Source organism: Geotrypetes seraphini, chromosome 4 (genome assembly GCF_902459505.1).
Source record: "Geotrypetes seraphini chromosome 4, aGeoSer1.1, whole genome shotgun sequence".
Classification (NCBI taxonomy): Eukaryota; Metazoa; Chordata; class Amphibia; order Gymnophiona; family Dermophiidae; genus Geotrypetes; species Geotrypetes seraphini.
In genome coordinates this window covers 178,726,368-178,752,050 of record NC_047087.1, presented here as the reverse complement: position 1 = coordinate 178,752,050, position 25,683 = coordinate 178,726,368, and the positions used below count along the sequence as shown (strand labels likewise).

The window sequence follows — 25,683 nt, the reverse complement described above, 5'->3', positions numbered from 1 at the left end:
TGATTCCTGACTAGAGCTTGGACTGCAGACTTACAATCTGAAGTTCAAGGGGACCAAATTAAAGCTTGTCTGTTAGACACCAAACTTGTTACAGAAAATATGGTATTGCAATCTAAGCTTTTAATGAGAAACCATGTCTACCCATAGAGCTTTCAAAACTAAATTTAAAAATGTCCTGAATGTAAAAGAGCACTGACCTCATTGGGTCATATGTTTTAGTGCTATCAACCCATTACATAGTTTTAGCAAAGTATATGTTAGCACCTTTTTTTGTTTGGTGGGAGCTAGTCTTGTGGAACTTCCAGTGCTCCAGAGATGAATTACCTGGGGAGTAGCACTCGGGGCTTTCCCTGCATTACCTACTGCATTAAGAGGGATATCAAATGTACAATAAACACAAACTGCCTAGCTGCCAAGGCACCATTCCTAGCCCAATGGCAGTCACAACTAATTCAATTGCTCACCATGTGGATGAGAGACAATCAGCTAAATGGGCAGTTTTGCAAAAGTTTAGGAACCGTTTTGGAACTTCTTATTCCCTAGAGCAGGGGCGTCAAAGTCCCTCCTCGAGGGCGGCAATCCAGTCGGGTTTTCAGGATTTCCCAAATGAATATGCATGAGATCTATTAGCATACAATGAAAGCAGTGCATGCAAAGAGATTTCATGCATATTCATTGGGAAAATCCTGAAAACCCGACTGGATTGCCGCCCTCGAGGAGGGACTTTGACACCTCTGCCCTAGAGTGAGGAGTAGAGTTCTTAATAGCTAATTGGCCCTGGTGGTAGTATGAGTCTGGTCCTGCAATATCAAAGAATAATATGGGAAAAAATACAGCATATTCCTAAGCAGGAAAGGGTGTAGGTGGAGTAGAGAAGGGGGTTACAAAGTAAAAGTCACTTAAGCGAATGACAGAATTTTGACTTATATAAGCAAGAGAGACAAACTTCAAGTTTAAAATATTATTTTGTCTGTCTGATGTTATTGCAATGACAAATAATGAGATTCATACATAAATTGAGGAGGATGGGTTCAGGAAATGTTACTCATATCCATGTATGAATAATGTTTGACAGATGATATGCGATCGTACTACTTTCTCCGGACATACACGTGCATAATGGATAATAAAAAGATTTATTTTAAAAAGGTTGCACATTATTCTGCCAAAGTAGAATAGATTATGACTGTGTAAGTTACATAATAATCCTGACATCTGACCTCTAGAAATAAATCCAACACAGTGTCTTCCAATAAATACAATCTTATGAAGTAAATTTCCAAATTCACTAATGCCACAGACTGCTAGGTCAAAGTAGAGAAAGTAGGCTGAATGTTCTGGACAGCATGGTCTTATCTAGAACGTAAGGAGCTCAAATGTAGAAATCACTATTCTGCCCAAAGAGGGGACCAGCTCAGCCTTCAGCAACATCAGCTATTGCCTCAGAAGTCCAAATATCAGGTGTGGATGCCACCATACTCAATGGCCTTTACAGTAACCCCCAAAACTAGGGTTATTCTTGCTTTATAAAGCATACTCCCCAAATGGCTAAGCAACTGCTAATTCTTTCTCTAAGACAGTTCTACTATGGAAACTAAGCAAATTATCCTCATAGCAGGTGGGAAAGGGGTATTAAAGTACAACCATTTATTGGACTTCAGTAGTCAGTTTAGACTTAACAGCACATGACTGATTTGGGATGAGGAACAGTGATAGACATACAATGTTTTTTGTTAGCAGGCTGTATTAAAAAAATCATTATAACATTAATATTCAGTGTTAATAATAATGAATCCAGAGTAGTTCACACTCAGCTCTGGCTAGAAAGAGATATCCTGACATTTGATCTCTGATCTCTTTCCCCTAAAGATTGAGTTCAGATGTAGGAGACCGAGTCCCAAAGCTAGTTCTGCCATCGAGTGCGCCAAACTGGTTTGGTCATGTGTTACTCGTGGAGGAGTTCTGTGCAACACAGAATTTGCACAAATTCCTCTTCCCTGCAGAATTTTCGACTGGTGCACAGAATTTGGCCAGCTGCTAGGATCAAAGAATATAAAATCAACAGGGCTCCTTACCAGTTTGGGGTTTTTTTTCCTCCATTTCCTCCCCCCGCAGCATCTTCTTTTTCATGCAGAGAATACTGTTTGAGCCTTGCAGTGCTTGTAGTCTCCTGCTATTCTCGCGAGAATGAAAGCAGAGCTTAGCTGGAGAAACTGCAGGTACCGCATGGATGTAACAGTGAGAGCCTGCGGAGTCTGAATCTGAGCTATCTGTGTACTAAAGAGGACACGCTGCAGAGAAAGGAAAGCAGATGAACTGGTGAGAAGTCCTGGGACTTTTACACTCCGATTCTAGCAACCAGTTGGGAACTGCTTCTTTTTTGGGGGGATGGGGGTGAGAGGAGCATAGGGTGGGAGAGAGGAGCTCAGCTGGATGGCTGTTTAAATGAAGGCAAATTGAATTGTTACATAGAGAGAGCAGGAAGGCTATTTGATTGAGGAAGGGGAAGCAGGGCTGTCTGTCTGATTGGTTTGAGGACTGCAGATTAGTCGGGAGAGAGCTGACTGCATGACTGATGAAGGTTGGGAAGAACAGGCTGCCTTGAGTCTTCATCAGTTTATTCCCAGTCACACAGTCATCCCTTATAAGTTGAGCATGAAGAGGGAGCAAGTATGTTGGCGAGGAAGGTGCAGAGAGACTATGGGATGACCAACAGAGTGGTATAATTTAATGAAAGTGCTGGATTGAACTGAAATTTTGGATAATAATTAGCAAAAATATTGTTGAAATTTTGAAAAATAAACTTGCTGAATTTTTCAGAATTTTTGAAATTTTTTTGCACAGAATTTCGCTAGGAGTAATATGTGAATCAGAGAAGATACCGATTTGCTTGCAGTCCAGAACAGACTACTGTTATCTAGCTTAGGCAACTCTCCAAAGGACCACATCACCTCTAAATTCATATCAGTAAACTTGGGTTGATCTATGGTTTAAGCTGCATTACCTGTATCTACCTCTTTCTGTGAAATAATCCAAATACTATCCATTTCGTGACCAGCAGAAAGCATATTAAAATGAGTGGAATAATACAAGGTGGTCAAAGTTATGTCTTGCATCAGACTATTGATCAGACATTTTTCTTCCATTGACCTATCCGGGTACAGAAGAATCTTGCACAAGAAAAAAAATCAAAGGTTTGGGTTGATGTCTGCATACCAACTACAATTCATTGAAAGGCTGTTTAAGGTAAGCAGGCTGCCACTTGGTATGCCCCTTCAGCAGTGTGTTGCACACTGTGCTCCTGCAGCAAGGCTAAGTCCAGGAAACGTTCTCCGCACCACATACATTTGTACTGCTGCTCCCGGGTATGCACACCATTATGCTTGTTGAGGTGCTCCCGCTGTTTAAAGGCCTTCTCACACGAGAGGCACTTGTAGGGCTTCTCACCCGTGTGAACCCGCCGGTGCCGCTGCAGATCCGAGGCATACTTAAATCGTTTCTCGCAGTCCAGGCACTTCAGTGGCTTCTCCCGTACAGGATCGCAGCGATGCTGCACAAACTCAGAGGATGAAAAAAAGCGGCGCTCACACAGTGTGCACTTGAGCGGCTTCTCAGCACAATGTGAGGACTGGTGTTTCTGCAAGGCTGACGAGCGCTTGTAAGATTTGTTGCAGATCGTGCACTTAAATGGGCGATCTGTATTTTGCATACATTTGTGCCGCAGGAGCTCTGTAGACTGGTTAAAGCCCTTCTGGCAGACATTACATTTGAAAAGGTTCTCGATGCCATGCACATGCTGATGGTACACCAGATGCGAGGGCTGCACAAAGCCCTTCTCACACAGGTTACATTTAAAAGGCTCCTCCACCTTGTGTGTCCGGCGGTGGCGCATTAGGGCATACTGTTGCTTGAAACTCATCTGGCACAGGTCACATTTGAAAGGACGCTCCTCACTGTGGGTGCGTTCATGCTGCCGCAGATCAGAAGGGCGTTTGAAGGATTTTTGACACTCTCCACAACGAAAAGGACGCTCTCCAACAGGTGTGCACTGGTGATGCAGAAGCTCCACAGATTCCTTAAAGTGCAGCTCACAGACGTTGCACTTAAAGAGATGCTCACCAGCGTGTGCATACATGTGACGCACCAAGTGCGAGCGGTGTTTGAAGGATTTTTCACACACTGTGCACTTATAAGGCCGCTCTGAGCTGTGGGTGCGCTTGTGATGTACCAGGTGTGAAGACTGGCTGAAGCTCTTGTCACACAGAGTGCACTTATATGGTTTCTCACCAGTGTGCACACGCTCATGGCGTGATAGTTCTGATAGATGCTTGAATGTCTTCTGGCAGATGGTACAGCTATAGGGCTTTTCTGAGGTTTCTGGACCAGGATCTGGTGGGCGCTCTACCTCAGGTTGTTTGTAAGTTTTCTCACAAATAGAGCATTTTATAGCACCCCCATTATGGACATTGTGGTGTTGTGCTAGCGAGGTAAGCAAGGAGAAACCCATTTTACAGACACCACAGACAAAGGGCTTCTGTTCCACCTGCAAACACTGGTGCTCCAGTAAATCTGTGGCTTGGTGAAAAATCTTTAGACACTGGGTGCACTGGAAGGAGCGGTCATGTCCTGGCAGACACTGATGCTCATGAGGGTTTGATAAATGGGCGAGGTCATGTCCACACACCCCACACTTATGCAGCTGTTCTGCTGTCTGTAAAGGCGGATGCTGTAAGTTTGGGTCAGGCTGGAGCAGTATGCCATACACTGCACAGCCAAGAGGGTTCTCAGCAGGATTCGATGGCACAGAGTGTTCTCCCAGCACTGCTGTCCCCACATGGTGTTGTGGCACTTGTTGCTGCTGCTGTGGAGGCGGTGGTGGCAGGGGAGGCTGTTGAGGCCAACCTTCCGACATGCTGGGGAAGAGGAAATGGGTTTTAAATATAGATGGCTTCAGTTTTTCACAGGATGAGGAGAAACAAAGAAGCACAGATTCTTGGGTGGACAGTCCAATTTGGAGGCTGGAGAGGTGCTGACAGCCAGATCTGTGAAGGAAGCAGGAGGGGGGGGAAATGCTAGTTCAGATACTAGCTCATAAACGAGCTCACATTTCTTCACTTTCCAGTAGAAACTACTGCAAGGGTTTTTAGAATGAAGGTTGATCCTAATCTCCCTTGTCCAGGGCTGAAGTATGACAGCTGCAAACAGTCTCAAAGGATAAATCCTGCAAGAAAAAAAAAAAATTATGGATTAGCAACAAAAGAAAAAGTTAAAAATGAAGTGTCTCAGTGAGCCCAACAATCTGTGCTTCTCAGAACAGCTCAACTATCTTAAATATAACATGTATTTATTTATCATCTTTTGAAAAAATTCACCTATGGCAGTGTACAATACCAACAAATCTGAACATTGGCAATAGATATCAGGAAAAATATTTAACAGTATGCATTATGGCACAGACTAGTACGCTATTTACTACACTTCTCCCTCCGTATCCACAGGGGTTAGGTGCAGAGCCGGACCGCAAAGTGTGAAAAACCGCAAATAACTTTTCAGCCGGCTCTTACCCACACCGGCCTCATTCTGGACCTTCCCGCCTCTCTCCCAGCATCCCAGACCTTACCTGGTGGTCTATCGGGCTTTCGGGGCAGGAGCGGTCTTCCTACGGTCCTACCCCATGCAGATCACTCATAGCAAATGGCTGCCGTGAGTTCCCATAGTCTCTCATTTTCTATGAGTAATCTGCACGAAGCAGGAGCCCAGGAAGATTGCTCCTGCCCCTAAAGCCCGCTAAACCACCAGGTAAGGTCTGAGATGCTGGGAGGGAGGCATGAAAGAGTCAGGGAAGGTCCGAAATTGGCTTTTTTTTTTGTTAATAAAAAATCACGAATAACCGAATCCGCGAATTCGGAGGGAGAAGTGTATATCAAAACAATTTACAATAAACATCTTAATAGACAACACAGGATGTAAGTGAAGGTAGAACATAAGACAGATAAGACACAGTAACGAGTTATTGGAAATAACGGAACTAAAAATTGCACATGAAGTCAAAAAGGCAATCATGAACTTGATTTCAGCTATAGTGGATAAGCAAGTATTGCTACAGTATATACAGCTAGTGTATCTGTGTCTGTCTAGCTAGTTAGCTGTTTACTCCACTAAAGGCTTGGGAGAAAAACCTAACTTTCACATGCTTCCTGAAAAAAAATATATCTTGTATTCAGAATGCATTCCAAAGTGCGGAGAAGACAGATGTTAGGCAGAGCAGGGAGTGAGAAGGGATGATGATGATGGCAGAGCAGAGGAAGTAGCGTAGCAATGGGCGGGCCTGGCTTGCCCAGCCATGGAAAACTTTTCCACACTGGCGTCAGGGAAGCAGGCTGGGCTCCCATGGTCTCTGCATCTCCCTCTCTTCGCTCACCAGCTTCAATGGGTCAGAGTCAGTGGCTGCAATTCCTACAGGCTACTTGCCACTAACCCAGAAACCTCTCCTCTGCTGCTGTCACAACTTCCTGTTTCTGCCAGGGCAGGACGAGGCAGAGGAGAGGCTTCTGGGTTAGCAGCAGGTAGCATGTATCAATCGCTGCCACTAACTCTGACCTGTTGAACCCGGCAAAGAATGAAGAGAGGGAGGTGCATGAGCCCAGCCTGCCTCCCCGATGCCAGCAAGAGAGTTAGCTGTACGGTTTTCATTTTTCTGTCTCCAAGCAGCCCAAGCCTTTTCACAAATCACACATGTTTGCTTAAAAAAAACTTCTCTGATGCAACCGGAAACAGTAAGTTACTTCAGATGAGAAGTTTCAGGGCAGCTGCATGTGACTTGAGAAAAGGCTCGAGCCGCTCAGAGACAGAAAAATGAAAATCACCAGCAAAGGTGAGGGGATGGAGGGAGGGAGATGCCCAGACCGCGGCGGGAGGGAAGGAGTGGGCTGCTGGACCGCATGATCACGAGGGGTGATAAGTAAGGCAACGCGCGCATGGAAGTGGGTAGGAGAGAGGGGAGCATGCTGGAACATAACATAATATTGTGCTTATTAACCGCGCAACCAGAAGTTCAACGCGGTTTCCAAAAAGTTATAAAAATGAACATGTTACATAGAATAAGATAATTCATTAAGCAGTCAAATATTTAGAAAAAATAAGGTCTTCAATTGTTTTCTGAAGTGTCCATAAGAATGGGTAGTAAGCAACAATATTCGGAATTTGTTGTCATGAAGAGCTGCCTGAGATGCCAAAGTATGATTGAGAAGTGGAGAGAGAGGAAGGGAGGGAGGTGCAGACACTGCATATTAGTGGGTAGGAGAGAGAGGGGAGAAGACGCTGAAGGGAAGTGGGAAGTGGGGAGAAGAGAGAGGGGGGAGCACATACTGCATGGAAGGAGGGGATAAAGAAAAAAGAGCACATGCTGGATTGGGGAGACAAGATACCAGATCTGAGGGAAAAGAGGAGAAAGATGCTAAAAACTACCTGGGGGAGGGAAGGAAAGATGGAAGAAGATAGATACCAGACTATGAGGAGAGCGGAGGGAAGAAGATGGGTGACAAACCAATTGGGGGGGTGAAGGAAGACATGGAGGGAGAGGCAGACAGTTTCTGGTAGAGGCATAGAAACAGCAGATGCCATATAAAAGAGGAAGAAAGAAGGCAGACAGTGGATGGAAGGATTAGAATGACGAGAAGATGAGGAAAGCAGAAATCAGACAATAAAGGTAGGAAAAAAAATGTATATTTCTTTTTTGCTTTAGGATAAAGTAGTATTGTGTTGATAAATATAAACAAAGCCCTGCCAGCTGAAGATCTCTTCTTCTAGTTCGGCAGCCAGAACTTTGATTTATAAAATGACCATTGTACAGAATACTGTTTCTTTTTATACTTTAATAAAATAAGTTCAGTTTAAAACTATTCAAGGCTTGTGCAGATGGGATCAGATGGTTTGCGGGGATGGGACAGAGACGGGGACCGAGCACGCGGAGACAGGGACAAATTTTTTACCCATGTCAGTCTCTAATGTATATCTCACAATAACCTCCTTATAATTTATGGTGAGCCCCACAAAACCTACTATACTCATCTGTTTACCACCCCAATAACACTTATGGCTGCAGATGGCACCTATATGGCAGTATAATAGAGTTTGGGTGGGCTCACACTTTCTACCATAAATGTACTGGTTAGAATGGCTTATGGGCCTGGATCCTCCTCTCTATTGTTCACTAACCCACCAGGCTACTTTAAGACACCTGTGTGCAGCTCTACTAGGCTTCCCCATACTACATGCTGCTGTTTTTAGAGATAGGTATGTATCTTTTTGTTCTCATTTTTTGCAGTAGAAGGGGGTCAGTGACCACTGGGGGAGTGTGGGAGTGTCTTACTTTGATGCATGCAGTGGTCATCTGGTTAGTTTGGGCACCTTTGTGGCACTTAGACGCTTCTAAAACAGGTCTAGTTCCAAATGTCTAAGTTCTGTCCAGGACGTCTTGCAAAACGTTTAATTATTGTTACAAGGCTTCCAAGTCTAACCCACCTTTAGGCATGCCCAAAGCCCACCCATAACACCTGCACCATGCCCTTCTCGATCTCTGGATGCACAGAGGTTGGGACACCTTGCTGGATGTCCAGAAAGACAGTTTCGATTATCAACACTTGGACGTCCTGGTGATTAGGACCTTTAAGTGCCAATTTAGGATGCTTTTTGGATGTTTATATTTTTTCATTATGAGCCCCATAGGCTTAAAATGATTGTTTGCAATGCTCTAGGCTCATAAAATTGAATATAATCATGTTTCTGCTTTGGGCGGGGAGATGCAGAGAAGAAAATTAAGACTGCGGGGACGGTGAGTGGACAAGGATGAATTTTTCTCCCCGCATCACACTCTAGTAGATACAATGATCGCCACCTCAAGAAGGTGAAAAGTGCACCTACACTAACCTACTGTACATCACTTTGATAGCCTTCAGGCTTGCAGATGGTATATAAGAAACTGAATAAATACAAATAAAAACTGCAGAAGTGACAGTTAGTATGTGGTAAATACTATGTGCTAACCGCAATATGCAATCCATACCCATAATGCACCCCCCTGAAGCTGCACGCAGTTAGCACACTTGATTATAGCATGCTATGTTACAATGGGCTCATTTTTGGAGGTTTTTTGGACTGTTTTGCTTGTGCAAGAGTGCCTACAGTCAAGGGTTCATCCAACTTGTCTTTTCAGTTTGTATGCATGCTGTAATTTGGCAAATGCTGCTGGAACTGCTTGACATTCATTCTGGGGAATGGAGTCTAAGGGGCCTATTTATTAAAGCGCACTAAGCAGCATGGGATTTACGGGGTGCTAACAGTGTGAATACAATAATGCCTACAGTGTGTGCTAAAAACAGCCAGTGTGGTAACAATAACGTGACCATTTATTTTTTTCATCAAAACGGGACATCTATTAATTATCAGTCTCGCCCTAGCTCTGCCCATGAAATAGTAACTCCTCTGGTGGAGTGAGTTTACAATACAATTGGCAGCTGCTTACTACAATCCACATATGCAGAAGAAATGGTCATCTTAATCCATCTGGAAATGGCTTTAGATGCCGGCCTCCCTTTCTTGGCATGACAGGTCAGAACAAAAAGGTAATCCGATACGTGAAACTCATTGGTAATCTCGAGGTACCAAAGGAGAGCTCACTTGACATCCAGCAAATGCTGATTAACATGGATAGCTGAGACAACTTTCGGTAGGAAAGAACTTGCAACTCAGAAACTCGTCTTGCTGACATAATCGCTACCAAGAACACTATCTTGACCATAAGATCCAGAAGGAAAGCCTCCCGAAAGGGCTCATATGGAGGTCCACTGAGACCCTGGAATAAATGTTAAGATTTCAGGAATGTAAAGGGGGATGCACCAGAGGGCACAACCAAAGAGCCCCTTTAATGAACCGGGCGATATCTGGGTGAGAGGCCATGAAGCATCTGAAGGATAAAAAGTACAGGGAAAGGGGTTTTCCCCAGAATCTATAATAGCCTTACTCACTGTGCCATATGTTGCCTGCCTGCTTCAACATAGGAATTCAGCTGAAACAAATGGAGAACTCTGCCTCACAGATTAGCTGGACAAACCTCATCTTCAGGCTGTCACTCAGGCCGAGGTCAGACTGAGCCTCAACCCTGGAAAACCTCGTTGCAGCCAGCCCACTATTAATCCCAGCTGAGCCAATAAGAAGCCAAACAGCCTGCGCGCAAGCTCCTGAATAAATCAGGGATGCAAACAGCTATGCAGAGAACGGCCCCTGAGCTTAAAAAATATAAAAGCAAGCTGACTAGCTAGCTAGGTGTCCTCAAGGGCTGATCCTGCTAGCAGCAGATTTCAGCAGCACTAGTCTGTATCTTCTCCCAGGCAGAGGTCCCAACAAGTGGGAACCTCTGGGCACTGATACTTCAATTGAACACTTAGAAAAATACCTGAAAATAATAAAACTGCAGAGCAGAAACACTTCTGAGCAACTTGCTTTCAGAAAACAACTGAGGGGGCAGGAACAGCTCCCTGGTAAGGAGATGGTGATGAAAAGATGATTGACAGTTTTCTGCAAGCAATTTGAGAATTCGGATGCAAAACCCTACTGCTCAGGACCACTAGTCATATTGCATTAGAAGCAGTATTAGGAGGAGGAATATCAGGAAGTCAAATCACAGTAACTACCAACATCTCTACTGCCAGAGAGAAGCAAGTGCAATGCCAGAAACTTCCCCTAGATCAGGGGTAGTCAATTCCGGTCCTCAAGAGCCGGAGCCAGGCCAGGTTTTCAGGATATCCACAATAAATATGCATGAGATAAATTTGCATCTCAAGGAGGCAGTGCATGCAAATCCATCTCATATATATTCATTGTGATGGGCTTCAAGGGGGATTTCCACTTTTTCCCAACTGGTAGAGGAGGCCACGGGGGCTTTTGTTCCGTTCACTCATCTTAGGGACCGGTGGGCTATTCCCAACAAACACTTTTTTGCATATTTACAAGCCAGACATTATTATCAGAGTCTTTGACAGCGGTTTTGGGAGGACTGGACCAGTGGACCTATGGATGTGTATTTATTCAGCATACCTGCCTCCCAGGGATCCCTTTCGACATGGTATCAGGTGGTCTGGTTCTCCGCTTCTAGCGGGCCTTTGGACGCTTTGCGAGATGGGGGAATCGGGATCTTGCTGCACAGAACAGCCCAGAGTCCTTCCTGGAGCTGTTTCACACTTTACACCTTTTTGTGAAATCCGCAGCTTGGCAGGAGACCCAATTCAAGATTCTACATAGGGCATATATCACTAGAGCACAGGGTGCCCGCAAGGGTCTGTGGGAAGAATCTTTGTGTATCAAATGTCGGGGGGTTCCCGGGACCCTTCTGCACTCCTTTTTAGAATGTCCTGAACTGTCAATCTGGAATTCCTCCTTTGCGCAGCTTCGATTGGTTATGTAGCGCAACATTGAGTGGGACTATAGAACATTGCTTCTTGGGGATCAGGCTTTGTTGGAGGAGCAGGGTTTCACGGTGCCTCAGCGGCAATTTATTTATTTGACTTTACTGACGGTCAAAAGAGCTATCTTACATTTTTGGACTCAGGAGGACTCTGTTCCGTTATCCTACTGGACCACCCAGATGACTGAACTGGCCCGCTTTGAACTTTGCTATCACACTCACTCAGCTAATCCTGAGGTGTTGGCATACATGGCCTTATGGAAGGTGTTCCTGGGGTTGCCTCTGGTCTCCCGGAGTAGGGGGGGTAGGGAGGGGTGGGTGTGAATGTGATGAGTAACTGGAGTGTGCATGTTTGTTTGTCTGGGTTGAGTTGTATGGTGAACTTGTGCTCCCACCTGGTGCGGTTCGGGGGGGTGGGGGGGGCATGCTTTGCTATGTTATACACTGAAAATGTGGGGAGCCGATATGAGAGAGAGGCTGTCTGTGTTTTTTCTCTTTAGGACAGCTTGGTGGTTTCACGATATATTCTATTTTCTCGTTGATACTTGATGTTTTCTTTTTCTGGCTGCCGCTGTTTGACTATATTTATACTGTATTTGCTTGTCTCTCTTGTTGACTCCTTAATAAAAATGATTTTCAAAAAAAACAAACAAATATATTCATTGTGGGTATCCTGAAAACCTGACCTGGCTCCAGCTCTCGAGGACCAGAATTGCCTACCCCTGCCCTAGATCAAACCCTCACTCCCTAGCCAAGAAACGAAAGGACATGTTTTTAGAACAAAATCATCCTTTCATTCATGATTCAAAGTGGCAAAGGATCATGTCCAACAAACATGATCAATTTCTTTGATGTGTCACCCAAAGAGCTAAATCAAGGGAATATATTGAATGTGGTAGATTCAGATGCTAATCTTCAGGCTCATAGTAGTCTTAAGGATCAAATTTCAAGATAGTGGACTGTGTTAGAAAGTGGTTAAGAGATGGTAGTGCCAAAATGCAATTCACAACAAGGACAGAGGGGTTGTAAGGACAGAGCTCTAGGGCTGGTTCTGTTCAGTATTTTCATAAGTCTAACATGATACTATAATAATCAACAAAGTGACCTCTCTGGAAAGAATATTAAGATTAATCAACTGAAGAATGTTTGAGGGTGCATAAGTGTTTAGTTTATATACAGTAAAAATAAAGTCATACATAGGGGTGCCAATTTTCAAAATCTCTGCAGCAATCGATTTTCAAAGAGAAACTCCCTCTTTCTCCTTGACAGAATCTAGGTGCATAATACAAAGTCTGCAGTGCAAATTTTCTACATGAAAATATGCAAACAGTATTAGAAATAAACTTCCTTTGCATATTTGCAAGAGCTTCCTTTTTCCCTATAACAACAGTCCTGAAGAGGAAAAGTTGTGAAAGGAACTTTCTCCACTGGCAAACATCTGTTTTTCCACAGAGAATCACTTTGACAATTAAATTCTTTGGGTGCAGAAATCTCAAAATGATCATAGCTAATAATTTAAAGGTTGTAAAAATAAATAAATAAATAAAAGAGGCCAGCAAGCTGGTAGCCAGAGTCAACATATGCTGGAAAGATGTTTTATTAGTAGAAACAAGTTGTAAAATGCTCACTAAAAGCACTGCACAGTAATAATGCATTTTGTTAGCTCCCATTCTTCTTCCTCTTTTGTATCTCCAAAAGTTTGTGGAAGAAAGGAATGGGGAACAGCAGCAACAGTGGATGACCAGTACTTCTCCCACTCTCCCAAACACTCCTTCAGGGTCTAACAGCAATGCAGTCATGATCTTCTGACTTCTCTCAGTCTTCATTTCTTAACATGCTTCGCTCATTCATTAAGAGTACACAGTAAAGAGCTGCATGGGAACGAGGTTGGCAGAAATCCCATAGCGTCCACAGGGATCACACAGGAATCACCCCGAGACTCAAGGGGATCCCGTGGAGATTGAGGATGGTCCTCGGGGGCTCCCATGGGAGTGTACCTGCCCAGCCTCAGTTCAACATGCCATTGGCACCGATTTCTCCTACACATTGCTGGCAGATGACCCAGAAGTCTCTCCGACACAAAACACATTAAGAGGGAAGCCTTCCGGGTCCTCCGCGTTTAAAGACTGTTGCTGGCGGCATGTTTTACAGAAAGTAACTTCATGGGTTGGAGAGGTGGGGAGGAAGGACAGAGAGAGAGATGCGGCACGGAAGGGTGGGGAGGGAGGGTAGAGAGAGAGAGATGCGGCAAGGAGGGGTGGGAAGAGGGGAGAAAGAGAGATGCTGCACGGAGGAGTAGGAAAAGAGAGATTTGCTGCATGGAGGAGTGGGGAGGGTAAAAGATTTGCTGCACAGAAAAGTGGGAAGAGGGTAAAAGAGAGATTTGCTGCACGGAGGAAGGGAGGGAAAAAGAGAGATTTGCTGCTCGGAGGAGTGGGAAGGGAGGGTAAAGGAGATTTGCTGCACGGAGTAGTGGGAAGGGAGGGTAAAGAGAGATGCTGCATGGAGGAGTAGAAAGGGAGTGAGAAGGAAGTATAAAGAGAGATGCTGCACGGAGGAGTGGGAAGGGAGGGTAAGAGATGTTGCACAGGCTAGAGGTGTATGAAGGGAGGGAGGAAAAGATGTTGCATAGGCTGGAGGGGTGGGAAGGGAAAAAAAGAGAGATGCTGCATGGGCGGGAAGGGAGGGTAAGAAGATGCTGCATGGCCTGGGGGGGGGGGAAGTGAGGGAAAGCAAGTTGCTGTCGATGGGGGACGGAAGAGAAAGGGAGAATGGTTGGACATGGTGCAGGAAGCAGGAAGGAAAGAGAGATGGTAAACATGAGGAAAGGAAGAAAGTGGGAAAATTGTTGGACACTGTGTTGGAGAGGGAGGGAGGAAGAAATATTAGATGTTATGGACAGAGAAGGGTGGGAGAGATGGAAAAGGATGCAAGAGGGAGGAATGTTGGCCATGGTGGTAGAGGGGAGGGAGAGATGCAGCATGGTGGAAATGGTGGCATGAGAGGAGAGGGTTGAGAGGGAAACAAATGAGCAGAGGATAATGATTATAGTGGGTGAAAAATGGTAATGGGGAGCAGACTGAAGATGGAAGGGAACAGAAGAGTGGGTGAGTGAAGATGAAAATGTAACAGGTTGCTGAAAAGTGAGGAGAAGGGAGAAAGAGTGAATTTAAGTGGACTTGAGGTAGAAAAGAAAAAAGGGAGGAAAGAGTTGAATGGAAAGGTTAACATGTCAGAGGCAGCTGTAGTGAGAGAATGGAACAAGACAGGAGAGAGAAGAAAATACCGATGGACAGCAACCACCTGAAGAATTTGCAGAAGACAGGAAAGCAGAAAAAAGAGAAACTGGAACCAAATTGATGGAAAAATAAATCTCCAGACTACAAAGACAGAAAAGGAATTTATTGACTGAAATACGTTAACTTTGAGAAATAGCAGATGTATTTGCATTGTGTTCAACAGGAAAGGAAATGCATTTCTGTTTTTATTTCTCCAGTGTTGAAGTACTTGTTGCCCTTGCTGTAACTGGTGGGATCCCTAAGCACTACTGCATAGGCAATGGTAACAAGTTCCCACTTAATACAATCGCAAATGAAACGAACTTGTGTGCCTTGGCTGAAAAACTTTCCAAGTCGAGTAATGCAAATTTATATATGAAACCCTCAGAGTCCTGCGCTGTTCGGTAAAATTTACTGAAACAGCTGATGGCAGGTAAGCAGTTTTCTTTCATTGGGTATTCATATTATACTTTTACATTTTTTACATGTTTTAATATCCTCTTTTTTGCGTTCTTTAATCAAAATGCACTGTATTGTATGCAACTTTACAAATAAAATAACATAACTAGCGGCACTTATCTTTAGTTGGCCACTTGTGTGTCAGAAACGCTCAGCCGATACATACGAAGCCTGATGGGACCCGTTTCACCGATTAAGGCTTTGTCAAGGGTCAAGCTATTCTGGTGCGCCATTTTTTGACCTGTTAAATACGGGCTTAGCTGTGCACACCAGAATAGCTTGACCAGATTCACCAGAATCCTTAATCGGTGAAACGGGTCCCGTCGGGCTTCGTATGTACCGGCTGAGCGTTTCTGACACACAAGCGGCCAACTAAAGATAAGTGCCGCTAGTTATGTTATTTTATTTGTAAAGTTGCATGCAATACAGTGCATTTTGATTAAAGAATGCAAAAAAAGAGGATATTAAAACATGTAAAAAATGTAAAAGTATAATATGAATACCCAATGAAAGAAAACTGCTTACCTGCCATCAGCTGTTTTACCGAACAGCGCAGGACTCTGAGGGTTTCATATATAAATTTGCATTACTCGACTTGGAAAGTTTTTCAGCCAAGGCACACAAGTTCGTTTCATTTGCGATCCCTAAGCACTGCCAGCTGAGTACCTCCTCCAAAGGTGGATGAACTCCCTTCCTTCTAACAAGCGTAGCAATTGCTGGCAGCATCCTTCAGCCACTGAGGGGCCAGCATATATGGCTTAGGGACATTGCTGCTGCCTGCCAATCTTGGTAAAAGGGAGTTTTGGCCACCATCAGAGAAATCTTCAGGTGACATAGCTTGAGGGCCCTAATCAACTGGAGTATTTGTAGTTTATATTTACATTGGAGACTCTGGCTGAGATCTTTTTATATATTCTTCCCAATTAATATTTCCAAATTAATAAAGTGTCTTTGCTTATTTGTAAATGGGTTTCTACCACAGCCTCTAATTCAGTAGCATAATTAAATGAAATAACTACTTCTGAAGTTTATGGGGACAGAAGAGATTACTTGCAGGGACAGACTCAATTCCAGCGGGGATGGACAAGGATGAGGTTAATACCAGCAGGGTTTGACAGGTTTTGATTTCAGTCCCCGTGCAACTCTCTAGTGCAGTGGTCTCAAACTCAAACCCTTTGAAGGGCCACATTTTGTTTTTTTAGGTACTTGGAGAGCCTCAGAAAAAATAGTTAATGTCTTATTAAAGAGTTTGAGACCACTGAGTTAAGGGGAACAGTTAATCCGCTGGCTGGGTTGGAGGGCAGAGGGGAGAACAGGACAATCAAGCCATTGTGACATCACTGATGAGGTTGGCTCTTATTGGTGGAATGAGGCATTATGACATCACAATCTCAGCTCTGCTTCCCAAAGACAAACAGGATGTCATGGTTACAGTTAAGCCAGTGGTCTCAAACTCAAACCCTCTGCAGGGCCACATTTTGGATTTGGAGGTACTTGGAGGGCCTCAGAAAATATAATTAATGTCTTATTAAAGAAATGACAATTTTGCATGAGGTAAAACTCTTTTATAGTTTATAAATCTTTCCTTTTGGCTAAGTCTTAATAATAATATTGTGATTTATTGCTAAAGAGACATATGATCAAGAAACTGTTTAATTTTACTTTTGTGATTATGATAAACATACCGAGGGCCTCAAAATAGTACCTGGCGGGCCGCATGTGGCCCCCGGGCTGCGAGTTTGAGACCACTGCTCTAGTGCATACCTATACATGCACAGGAATCCCCAAATTCAATAAAATGTGCCTAAATTAGGCACCTACACTGGCATACCTAATCAGTATAGGCACCTAACTTAATCGATAGACTTAATCAGAGCCAATAACTGGCATTTAACACCTTATAATTGCTGTTAATTGGACTTGAGTGCTAGGGAGGTAAAATTCCTAGACATCATAAATGATTGCTTCTTGGAGCCACAAGAAAACAACAAGAGGGGGAGCTATTTTAGATTTGGTCCTTAGTGGAATGCAGGACACATAGTACAGGAGGTAACTGTGTTGGGACCACTGGGAAACAGTGATCACAACATGATCAAATTTGAGCTGTTAACCGGAGTGACGTCGCTAAGGAACTATTGTAGCGGCATTTAATTTTTGCAAGGGTGACTATGATAAAATGAGGAAAATGGTTAAAAAGAAGCTAAAAGGGTCTGTAGCAAAAGTAAGAAGTGTAAACCAGGCATGGATTTTGTTTAAAAATACCATCGTGGAAGCCCAGACCAGATGTATTTCACATATTAAAAAAGGTAGAAGGAAGAGAAAACGAGAGCCGGCATGGTTAAAAGATGAAGAGAAAGAGGCTATTACAGCCAAGAAAACATCCTTTAAAGAATGGAGAAAGGATCCCAATTTAAAAAATAAGAAAAGACATAAGCACTGGCAAGTTAGATGCAAGCATTGATAAAGAAAGCTAAACAAGAATATGAAGAACAACATGCCAAAGAGGAAAAAACTCATAGTAACAATTTTTTTAGGTACATCAAAAGCAGAAAACTTGTGAGGGAATCCATAGGACTGTTGGATGATCAAGAAGGAAAAGGTATGCTCAAGGGGAATAAGGCTATAGCGGAGAGACTGAATGAATTCTTTGTTTCGGTCTTTACAGAAGAAGATGCAAGAAATCTACCTAAACCGGAAATTGTTTTCAAGGGTGACGAGGCGGAGGAATTGAAAGCAATCTCGGTGAATCTGGAAGACGTACTAAGCCAAATCGACAAGTTAAAAAGTGATAAATCACCTGGACCAGATGGTATACATCCCAGGATACTGAAAGAACTCAAACATGAAATTGCTGCTCTGTTAGTGTCACTAAAATTGTCTGTAGTACCTGAAGATTGGAGGGTGGCCAATGTTACATCAATTTTTTTAAAGGGTTCCAGGGGAGATCTGGGGAATTACAGACTGGTAAGCCTGACCTCAGTGCCGGGCAAAATAGTGAAAACAATTATGTTTCAATATATTTATTTAAGGTTATCAAGAACAATAAGCAACATAGAAACATAACCAATATACAAAGCAACAAAATCCCCCCTCCCACCCCAACTCAAAGAAGAAGAATGTCTTTCACGCTACAATCAAAAATGTTGTAGTCAACCATTCAACAGTCTGCTGCATGCAAAAGGCGTTGATCAACTTCCCTGAGGGGAATCTATGTCCACAAAATCACAGCGTTCCAAAGCAGCCTGACCAATCATGAGGGATCTCCAAAGGGAATAAGAAGGTGCATCCACTGTGAGCCATGCAGTCAAAATCATCTTTAGTCCCAAAAAGACAGCACGTGCTACAAAGGTTTAGGGAGAGAGAGAGTGTAAGTACCAAAAAGAGCTAGTGGAGTAGACATCTAGTGACGGTGCCAAAAGGTTGAAATACTATGTCCCGAGATCTGCCAAAATGTTGAAATTGATGGCCGAGTGAAGCATAAAGTTGACCACATTTCAGACAACAAGAAGAGCCCGTGATGGACATACGATAAGCTCTAGTAGGAGATACATATAAACGGAACAAAAATGAATGTTGTAGCTCCCACAGAGTGATACTAGGAGTCAGTCGTAGAGCTCTCTTCAGTGAGCGTTGTAATTGTAAGGAAGAAATTGGGCTCTGTAGATCCTCAGTCCAAGTTCCAGCTAAAATGTCCAGATTAAAACCAGGTTGACAATCCAAAATGCTGATCGTATGATATCAAAGTGGAATATGGGTTTGTGCCGATAGACTAAACAATTCTGAGAGCTGTTCTCTACAATAGTCCAGCAAAGAACAGGGGAGTAAAGATTGTACATAATTTTTCAACTGAAGATAGGAAAAAACATCAATGGGCAATGGGCGCAACTGTTCAAATGAATAGATAATACCCTCCTCATCAACCACCTGAAACAAATAATGCAATCCCTGCTCCTTCCAAAGTTAAAAGGAGTTACAATGAATCACAGGTAAGAAATCCCCATTACCCTGTATAGGTAAATATGGTGTCACCCTTGAAGACAAGTGAATGCTTTTGCATACCCAGCACCAGGTAGTGCGCGCCGGGGAGAAAACCAAATATGTGGATACCTGCAGTCTTATGGAAGGAGAAGAGACATGAAGCATATAACTAAAATGATAAAAGGGTGTAGAAAAGAAAGTTCAAGAGATGTAGCAGAAAATATAAAGGTCCCACAATACCAGTCATTGATATGTCTCATTTGACACAATATAGCATACCATCTAATATTCAACAACCCATAGTCCCCCTCTCACCCTTGGCAAGCAAGCCCTAGAATGGGAAAGTCGAGCTCTCTTCCCACGCCACAGGTAAGATTGGAGCGCCTCAATAAGAAGTCTTTCCTGGGAATGGGAAATCAATAAAGGCAACATTTGAAAGTGATAGAGTCATCTGGGGAATAGTACAATGTTGTACAAGGCCACCCTCCCAACTACCGATAACGGAAAATCCGCCCAAACTTTCAGGAGCCTTAATGTGTCAGCAAGCAATGAAGTAAAATTCTGGGCATATAACTGGGACAAGTCCCTGGGCAGGAGGACTCCAAAATATTTTAAAGAGTTGCAAGCCTCACTGGAAAAGCAATCACTAAAGAATTTTGATAATTTTAAAAAAAGCCAGAATAGAATTTAAATTTGTCTAAGGCCTGTAATAGATGGCCTACGGAAGCCTTCGGATTTCCCAAAAGAAGGTCATCCGCGAAGGCTAACACCTTGACAACCTCGCCAGAAAACTTAACACCAGCAATCTCCATATCACCCAACACTGTTCTTAAAAAGGGTTCTAAATAAAGCACAAACAGCAGCAGGGATAGGGGACAGCCCTGTCGAGTCCCGCGTGCAATAGGAAAGGAATCAGTGCAAATATCATTGACCAAAATGCAAGCTACAGGGGATGAATAAAGGGTCTGCAATGCTCGAAGATACCATCTATTTATTCCCAGATATTCTAAAACTCTAAAGAGATAGCTCCAATCCACCTGATCAAATGCTCGTGCAGCATCCAAGCTGACAAGGAACACGGGAAGGTGACGATGTTGTACATTAAGCACTGATTGGTGGTCCTGAACAAACCCAGTCTGTTCCTGACCCACCAAGCGTGGCAAGAGCAGGGACAATCGAGTCGCCAAGATCTTTGCTAGTATTTTAAGATCAACGTTAAGGAGCGATATCGAGCGGTACGAGTCTATAAAAGAGCCATCCTTCCCCGGCTTCAAAATTAAAGTGTCTGCGGATAACTCCCCCACATCTATCACACTAGAATAATAATCGCAGAACGGGATTCCCAAGTATGGGGATAAACAACTTATAAAATTCGGCCGAAAATCCATCCAGAACAGGGGAAGAACAGTTACGATGAGAAGAGACAGCAGGACATTCAAGGCATCCCGTTCCATCTCAGTAAGCGTAGGGATTCCCGAATCCTCCAAATAATCCTCAACAGAGGGTCCTGGACCCCCAGGGGTAGCTGCATAAAACTGTTGAAAATGATCATAGAAAAGTTGTGCGATTTGATTTATAATGAAGTGTTCCCTCGGGATCATGAAGACCTGAAATAAACCGGCTGCCCTGCTCACATTTGGTTAAGCGTGCCAGCAACTTCCCAGAACGATTCCCATAGCGATAATATTGATATTTATAATAACTAAACATTTTTGGGGTTTGTTCATGGATTAACGAATTCAGGGCTGTTTCGGTAGAAATCAAAGCCTCTTTAGTTATCACTGAGGGGTGAGTGGAAACAATTATAAAAAATAAAATTGTGGAACACATAGACAAATGTGATTTAATGAGATTTAATGAGACAGAGTCAGAATGGGTTCAGCCAAGGAAGGCTTCACCTCACCAATTTGCTTGACTTCTTTGAAAGTGTGAATAAGCAGGTGGATAAAGGCGAGCCCGTTGATATATGTAGTTTATCTAGATTTCCAGAAAGCTTTCGACAAAGTTCCTGAGAAAATTAAAAAGTCATGGGATAAGAGGCAATGTTCAATTATGGATTAAGACTTGGTAATCAGACAGAAAAAAACAAAAAGTAGGGACAAATGGTTATTTTTCTCAATGGAGGAGGGTAAATAGTGGTGTGTCACAGAGAACTGTACTGGGACCTGTGCTATTTAACTTATTTATAAATGATGTGAAAATTGGAGCTACGAGTGAGGTGATTAAATTTTCAGATGACACTAAACTGTTCAAAGTTGTTAAAACACATATGGACTGTGAAAAAATTGCAGGAAAACCTTAGGAAACTGGAAGACTGGGTGTCCAAATAGCAAAGAAAAATGACCTAAATGATAAAGGGGATGGAACTCCTCTCGTTTGAGGAAAGACTAAGGAGGTTAGGGCTCTTCAGCTTGGAAAAGAGATGGCTGAGGGGAGATATGATTGAAGTCTATAAAATCCTGTGTGGTGTAGAATGGGTACAAGTGGATCGATTTTTTACTGCATCAAGATTTACAAAGATTAGGGGACACTCGATGAAGCTACAGAGTAATACTTTTAAAACCAATAGGAAGAAATATTTTTTCACTCAGAGAATAGTTAAGTTCTGGAACGCGTTGCCAGAAGATATGGTAAGAGTGGTTAATGTAACTGGTTTTAAAAAAGGTTTGGACAAGTTCCTGGAGGAAAAGTTCATAGTCTGCTATTGAGTTAGAAATGGGGGAAGCCACTTCTTGTCCTGGATCGGTGGCATGGAATGCTGCTACTATTTGGGTTTTTGTCAGGTACTTGTGACTTAAACTGGCCCCATTGAAGATAGGATATTGGGCTAGATGGACCATTGATCTGACCTAGTAAGGCTATTCTTATGTTCTTAACTCAAAAAACAGAACTCTATAAAAAGAAGGTGCCTAATCCAAAGTGCCTACCTTAGGTGCACACATTTAGACCAAGAAAACCCTGGTATAAATACTGTAAGCCTAAAAGTTAGGATGCCTAGCATCACCTAAGGATGCTTAGGTGGCGCTAAGCACAATTCCATATAGTGCACCTAACTTTTAAAGAACTGCACCACACTAGTCAGCACAGATTTTTTTTTTAAGGCAACATACATTATATAGAATCAGGGCTGAAAGCCTCTATAATAATAACTTCTGCTTATGCAAAAGGTGCCCCAAAATAAGGCAATATTACCGCTAGACCTAATCTGGGAGTATTTTATCCAATTATGGGTTGAACCTCCAAAAGCAAATATAATCCATAAAATGGTTACCCAAACATGTAGAATCGGTACCAAAAACTTGATGAATTGGAACTTAAGCACTAAACGGTGCCTTATTAGGTGCCGACTGGAGCCTAACAAGTTGAAAATGTTCTTTATAAAAAATAAAATAACGCATTTTAAGAGGGAAAATTTAAGAACCTACTGGTGCCTTAAAAATGGTACCTGCATCATGCCTACAGAGGCGCTTTATGATGCCAAAAATGGAGTTAGGCGTCCTAATGCGCCTTCTCAGGTGCGATTCACATAAATGGTAGGCGCCAGAAAGGCTTGAAAACCCTGGCCTACATTTCCAGCGCCTACCTTTTTTGAAGCTGCAATTCCATAAACAGCACTGTCGCATGACTGACACATGATAGGCAGTCACCAACAACAGCGCCGTTTATAGAATCCGGGACTAAAGGCATACATTCCTAGATTCTGGAGGAAAAATGACAGAGACATTTAAATTTCCCAAAAGTTACACATACACAAGCAACAAATACTTTTTGGGTGGAAAGGCATTCTGAAAGAGGTCATGTTAGAGTCACAGGGAATCTGAAAGTGTTCTAATCATTTTGCCCCACAATGCCTCTGTTACACACAAGCTCTCCAGAACACATACCTACTATACCTGAATGTAATGCCTTTGAGCCATATCCTATCCATTTTGGTCAGGAAAATAGTTTGTAACTTGCCTTGAGCTTAGCCTTGTAATTAAATCTAAAAGGGGGGGGGAGAGAAAGATGATGATAAACTCAAAAGGGGTAGGCTTAAAAGTAACATCAGGAAGTGTTTCTTTACAGAACAGGTGGAGGAGGCACTAGGGGCGAAAATAAAGACAGCTGACATAAAGAAGACGCAAAAACAGAGGGCAAAACCCAGAGATGAAATTAAGCCTATACAAAAACTGAGCTACCCAGGAGGAGGACCCTCTGATCCCCATATGCCATCGCGCCCCTGACTGGCTCCTTCTTAGTTACTTTGGTGCACAGACCAACTGCAGACGCTCCCTCGCCCAGCCAAGGAGAATCGCTGACCCCCCCCCCCCCCCCCGATACCAGTGGAGTCGATTAACAGGAATTAACCACAGGAGACAGGAAAATAACCCAAGGTGCAGATACTCAGAAGAAACGCTAGAAGAAGGCAGAGAGGACCCCCTGAGACAAAAGCCACACGCCTTCAGGAAGGGAGCGAGGAAAGACCGGGGAGCGCAGGCCCGGTCCCGGCCTGAGCTCTGCCGCCTCACCTGTGCACTGGCGGCCGCTCTCCGTAGCGGCTGCACTGCGGCCTGTCCGCCCAGCCCCGGCCCAGCGTGATGCCGCCACTCCCAGCGCCCGCGGCCCGTCTCCTTCCTTCTTCCGGGGCCGGAAAGAGTTCTGCGGGTCCGCTCAGTTCCGCCTGCGAAACGGCGCCGGGGCTGGTGGCGGGGGCGGAGCCGGGGCACTACGCAGCCAAAGAGCCCCGACCGGCATTTTCCCAGGGAAAAGACCGGGAGGCTGCGGCTGCGCACCACTTCCTCACCCTGCACCCAGGAGCTGACCTCCACGAAGCCCTCATCTACCTTCCCTATCCCCAGAAGCTGATCCCTCACGGCCAGGAGATGACCCGAACCGACACCTCATTCCCCCTCCCCCGAAAACCAAGAGCTGTCCCCCCCCTACCGATCTCTCACCCCCGTCCTTGCACTCAGAAACTTATCTTTACCGACCGGCTCCTCATTCCCCCGCCTTCCTTGTACTCTGGAGCTGACCCCCCACCGACCTCTCATTCCCCCCTCCCTGCACCCAAGAGCTGACCTTCTCCGGGAAGCAGAAACGAATTGGGGGGAAAAAAGGTGACATTCCCAACAATTCCTTTAGCACAGCAGCAGCTACCATGTGCTCAGGCCCTCCCTCAGGTCTGTCTTACAGCATTTCATGAAAGATGCATGTTGTGGGACAGCAGTTCTTCCATGCATGACGATGGCGTTTCTTCGAAGAGTAATTTTTTACCTATTGTGTTTACTGCAGGACTCCAACGTTAGAGTTATCTATTTAGAGAATGACAAAAGAACAAAGTTTGTCCCTGTCGGCTCTGTCAAGCCTCCAACACTTATGATTTTACATAAAGAAATTTTTTACTAAAGAAGAAAAAGAGACAATATTCTATACAACTGTTTATTAATCACAAATAGAGCCTTCCATTTCAATCTGGTTTTGGTGCAGCCATGTGGAAGCTTTTTGGATTGACTTTCACACTTCCGTGTAGAAAAGAGCCTCCCTAAACTGTAGAGCAGTGGTCTCAAACTCAAACCCTTTACAGGGCCACATTTTGGATTTGTAGGTACTTGGAGGGCCTCAGAAAAAATAGTTAATGTCTTAATAAAGAAATGACAATTTTATATGAGGTAAAACTCTATAGTTTATAAATCTTTCCTTTTGGCTAAGTCTTAATAATAATATTGTAATTTATAGCTAAAGCGACATATGATCAAGAAATTGTTTTATTTTACTTTTGTAATTATGATAAACATACAGAGGGCCTCAAAATAGTACATGGCGAAGTTTGAGACCACTGGTTTAGAGGATGAACAGGAAAATAAGTGTTGGAAATGTTCGGTGATGCCAGCAAAGAGAAGTTTGAGCAGCTGGACACATGATAATAATAATAATAATAACTTTATTTTTGTATACCGCCATACCCCGAAGAGTTCTAGGCGGTTCACATTATTTAAACAGAGATTACAAGTGGTTACATATGAAATTGATCATGGAGTAGTTTGACAGAGATTACGAGTGGTTACACAAATTGATCATAGAGTAGCAGACAGCAAGGAGAGAGTATTTACAAGTGATTACATATCAAAATGGTCATAGAGTTGCGAACAGCAAGGAGAGAAGTAGTGGGAAGAGGAGGGAGAACAGGGGGGGGGGCGAGGATCAGAAGGGGGGGGAAGAGGATTGGAAGGGGCATTGAGGGTCTTGGTCTCGGAATAGGTGAGTTTTGAGTAATTTTCTGAAGTCGAGGTAGTTGTGGGCCTTGAGGACCATTTGGGCTAGCCAAGGGTTTAGTTTGGCGGCTTGGAAGGCGTAGGTTTTGTCTAGGAATTTTTTTGAGTGGCATAGTTTTAGGGAGGGGAAGGCGAAGAGTTGAATTTTACGGGCGTTCTTGTAGTTGTGGTTAAGGGTGAAGTGAGGGGTGATGTAGCTTGGGGATAAACCAGATATAGTTTTGTAGCAAAAACAGGCGAATTTGAATATGATTCT

At 43.6% G+C, this 25,683-nt stretch overlaps 1 protein-coding gene across 6 annotated transcripts; it reads right to left on the bottom strand.

Annotated features, from left to right (window-relative positions):
• Nucleotides 1–1,117: 1,117 nt before the first annotated feature.
• Nucleotides 1,118–24,365, bottom strand: ZNF319 (zinc finger protein 319). Of its 6 annotated transcripts, none has more exons than XM_033943006.1 (3): nucleotides 24,235–24,253; nucleotides 23,061–23,158; nucleotides 1,118–5,221 (listed from the first exon to the last, which is right to left on the bottom strand). In XM_033943006.1, the coding sequence occupies exon 3, from the start codon at nucleotides 4,910–4,912 to the stop codon at nucleotides 3,242–3,244; it is 1,671 nt and encodes a 556-aa protein (XP_033798897.1). In that variant the 5' UTR covers nucleotides 4,913–5,221; nucleotides 23,061–23,158; nucleotides 24,235–24,253; the 3' UTR covers nucleotides 1,118–3,241. The 6 variants fall into 6 exon arrangements, with proteins under 6 accessions (XP_033798897.1, XP_033798896.1, XP_033798898.1 ...); XM_033943005.1 differs by lacking the exon at nucleotides 24,235–24,253 and adding an exon at nucleotides 23,685–24,038; XM_033943007.1 differs by lacking the exon at nucleotides 24,235–24,253 and adding an exon at nucleotides 23,685–24,038 and having other exon boundaries at nucleotides 23,070–23,158.
• Between the last annotated feature and the right edge of the window lie 1,318 nt (nucleotides 24,366–25,683).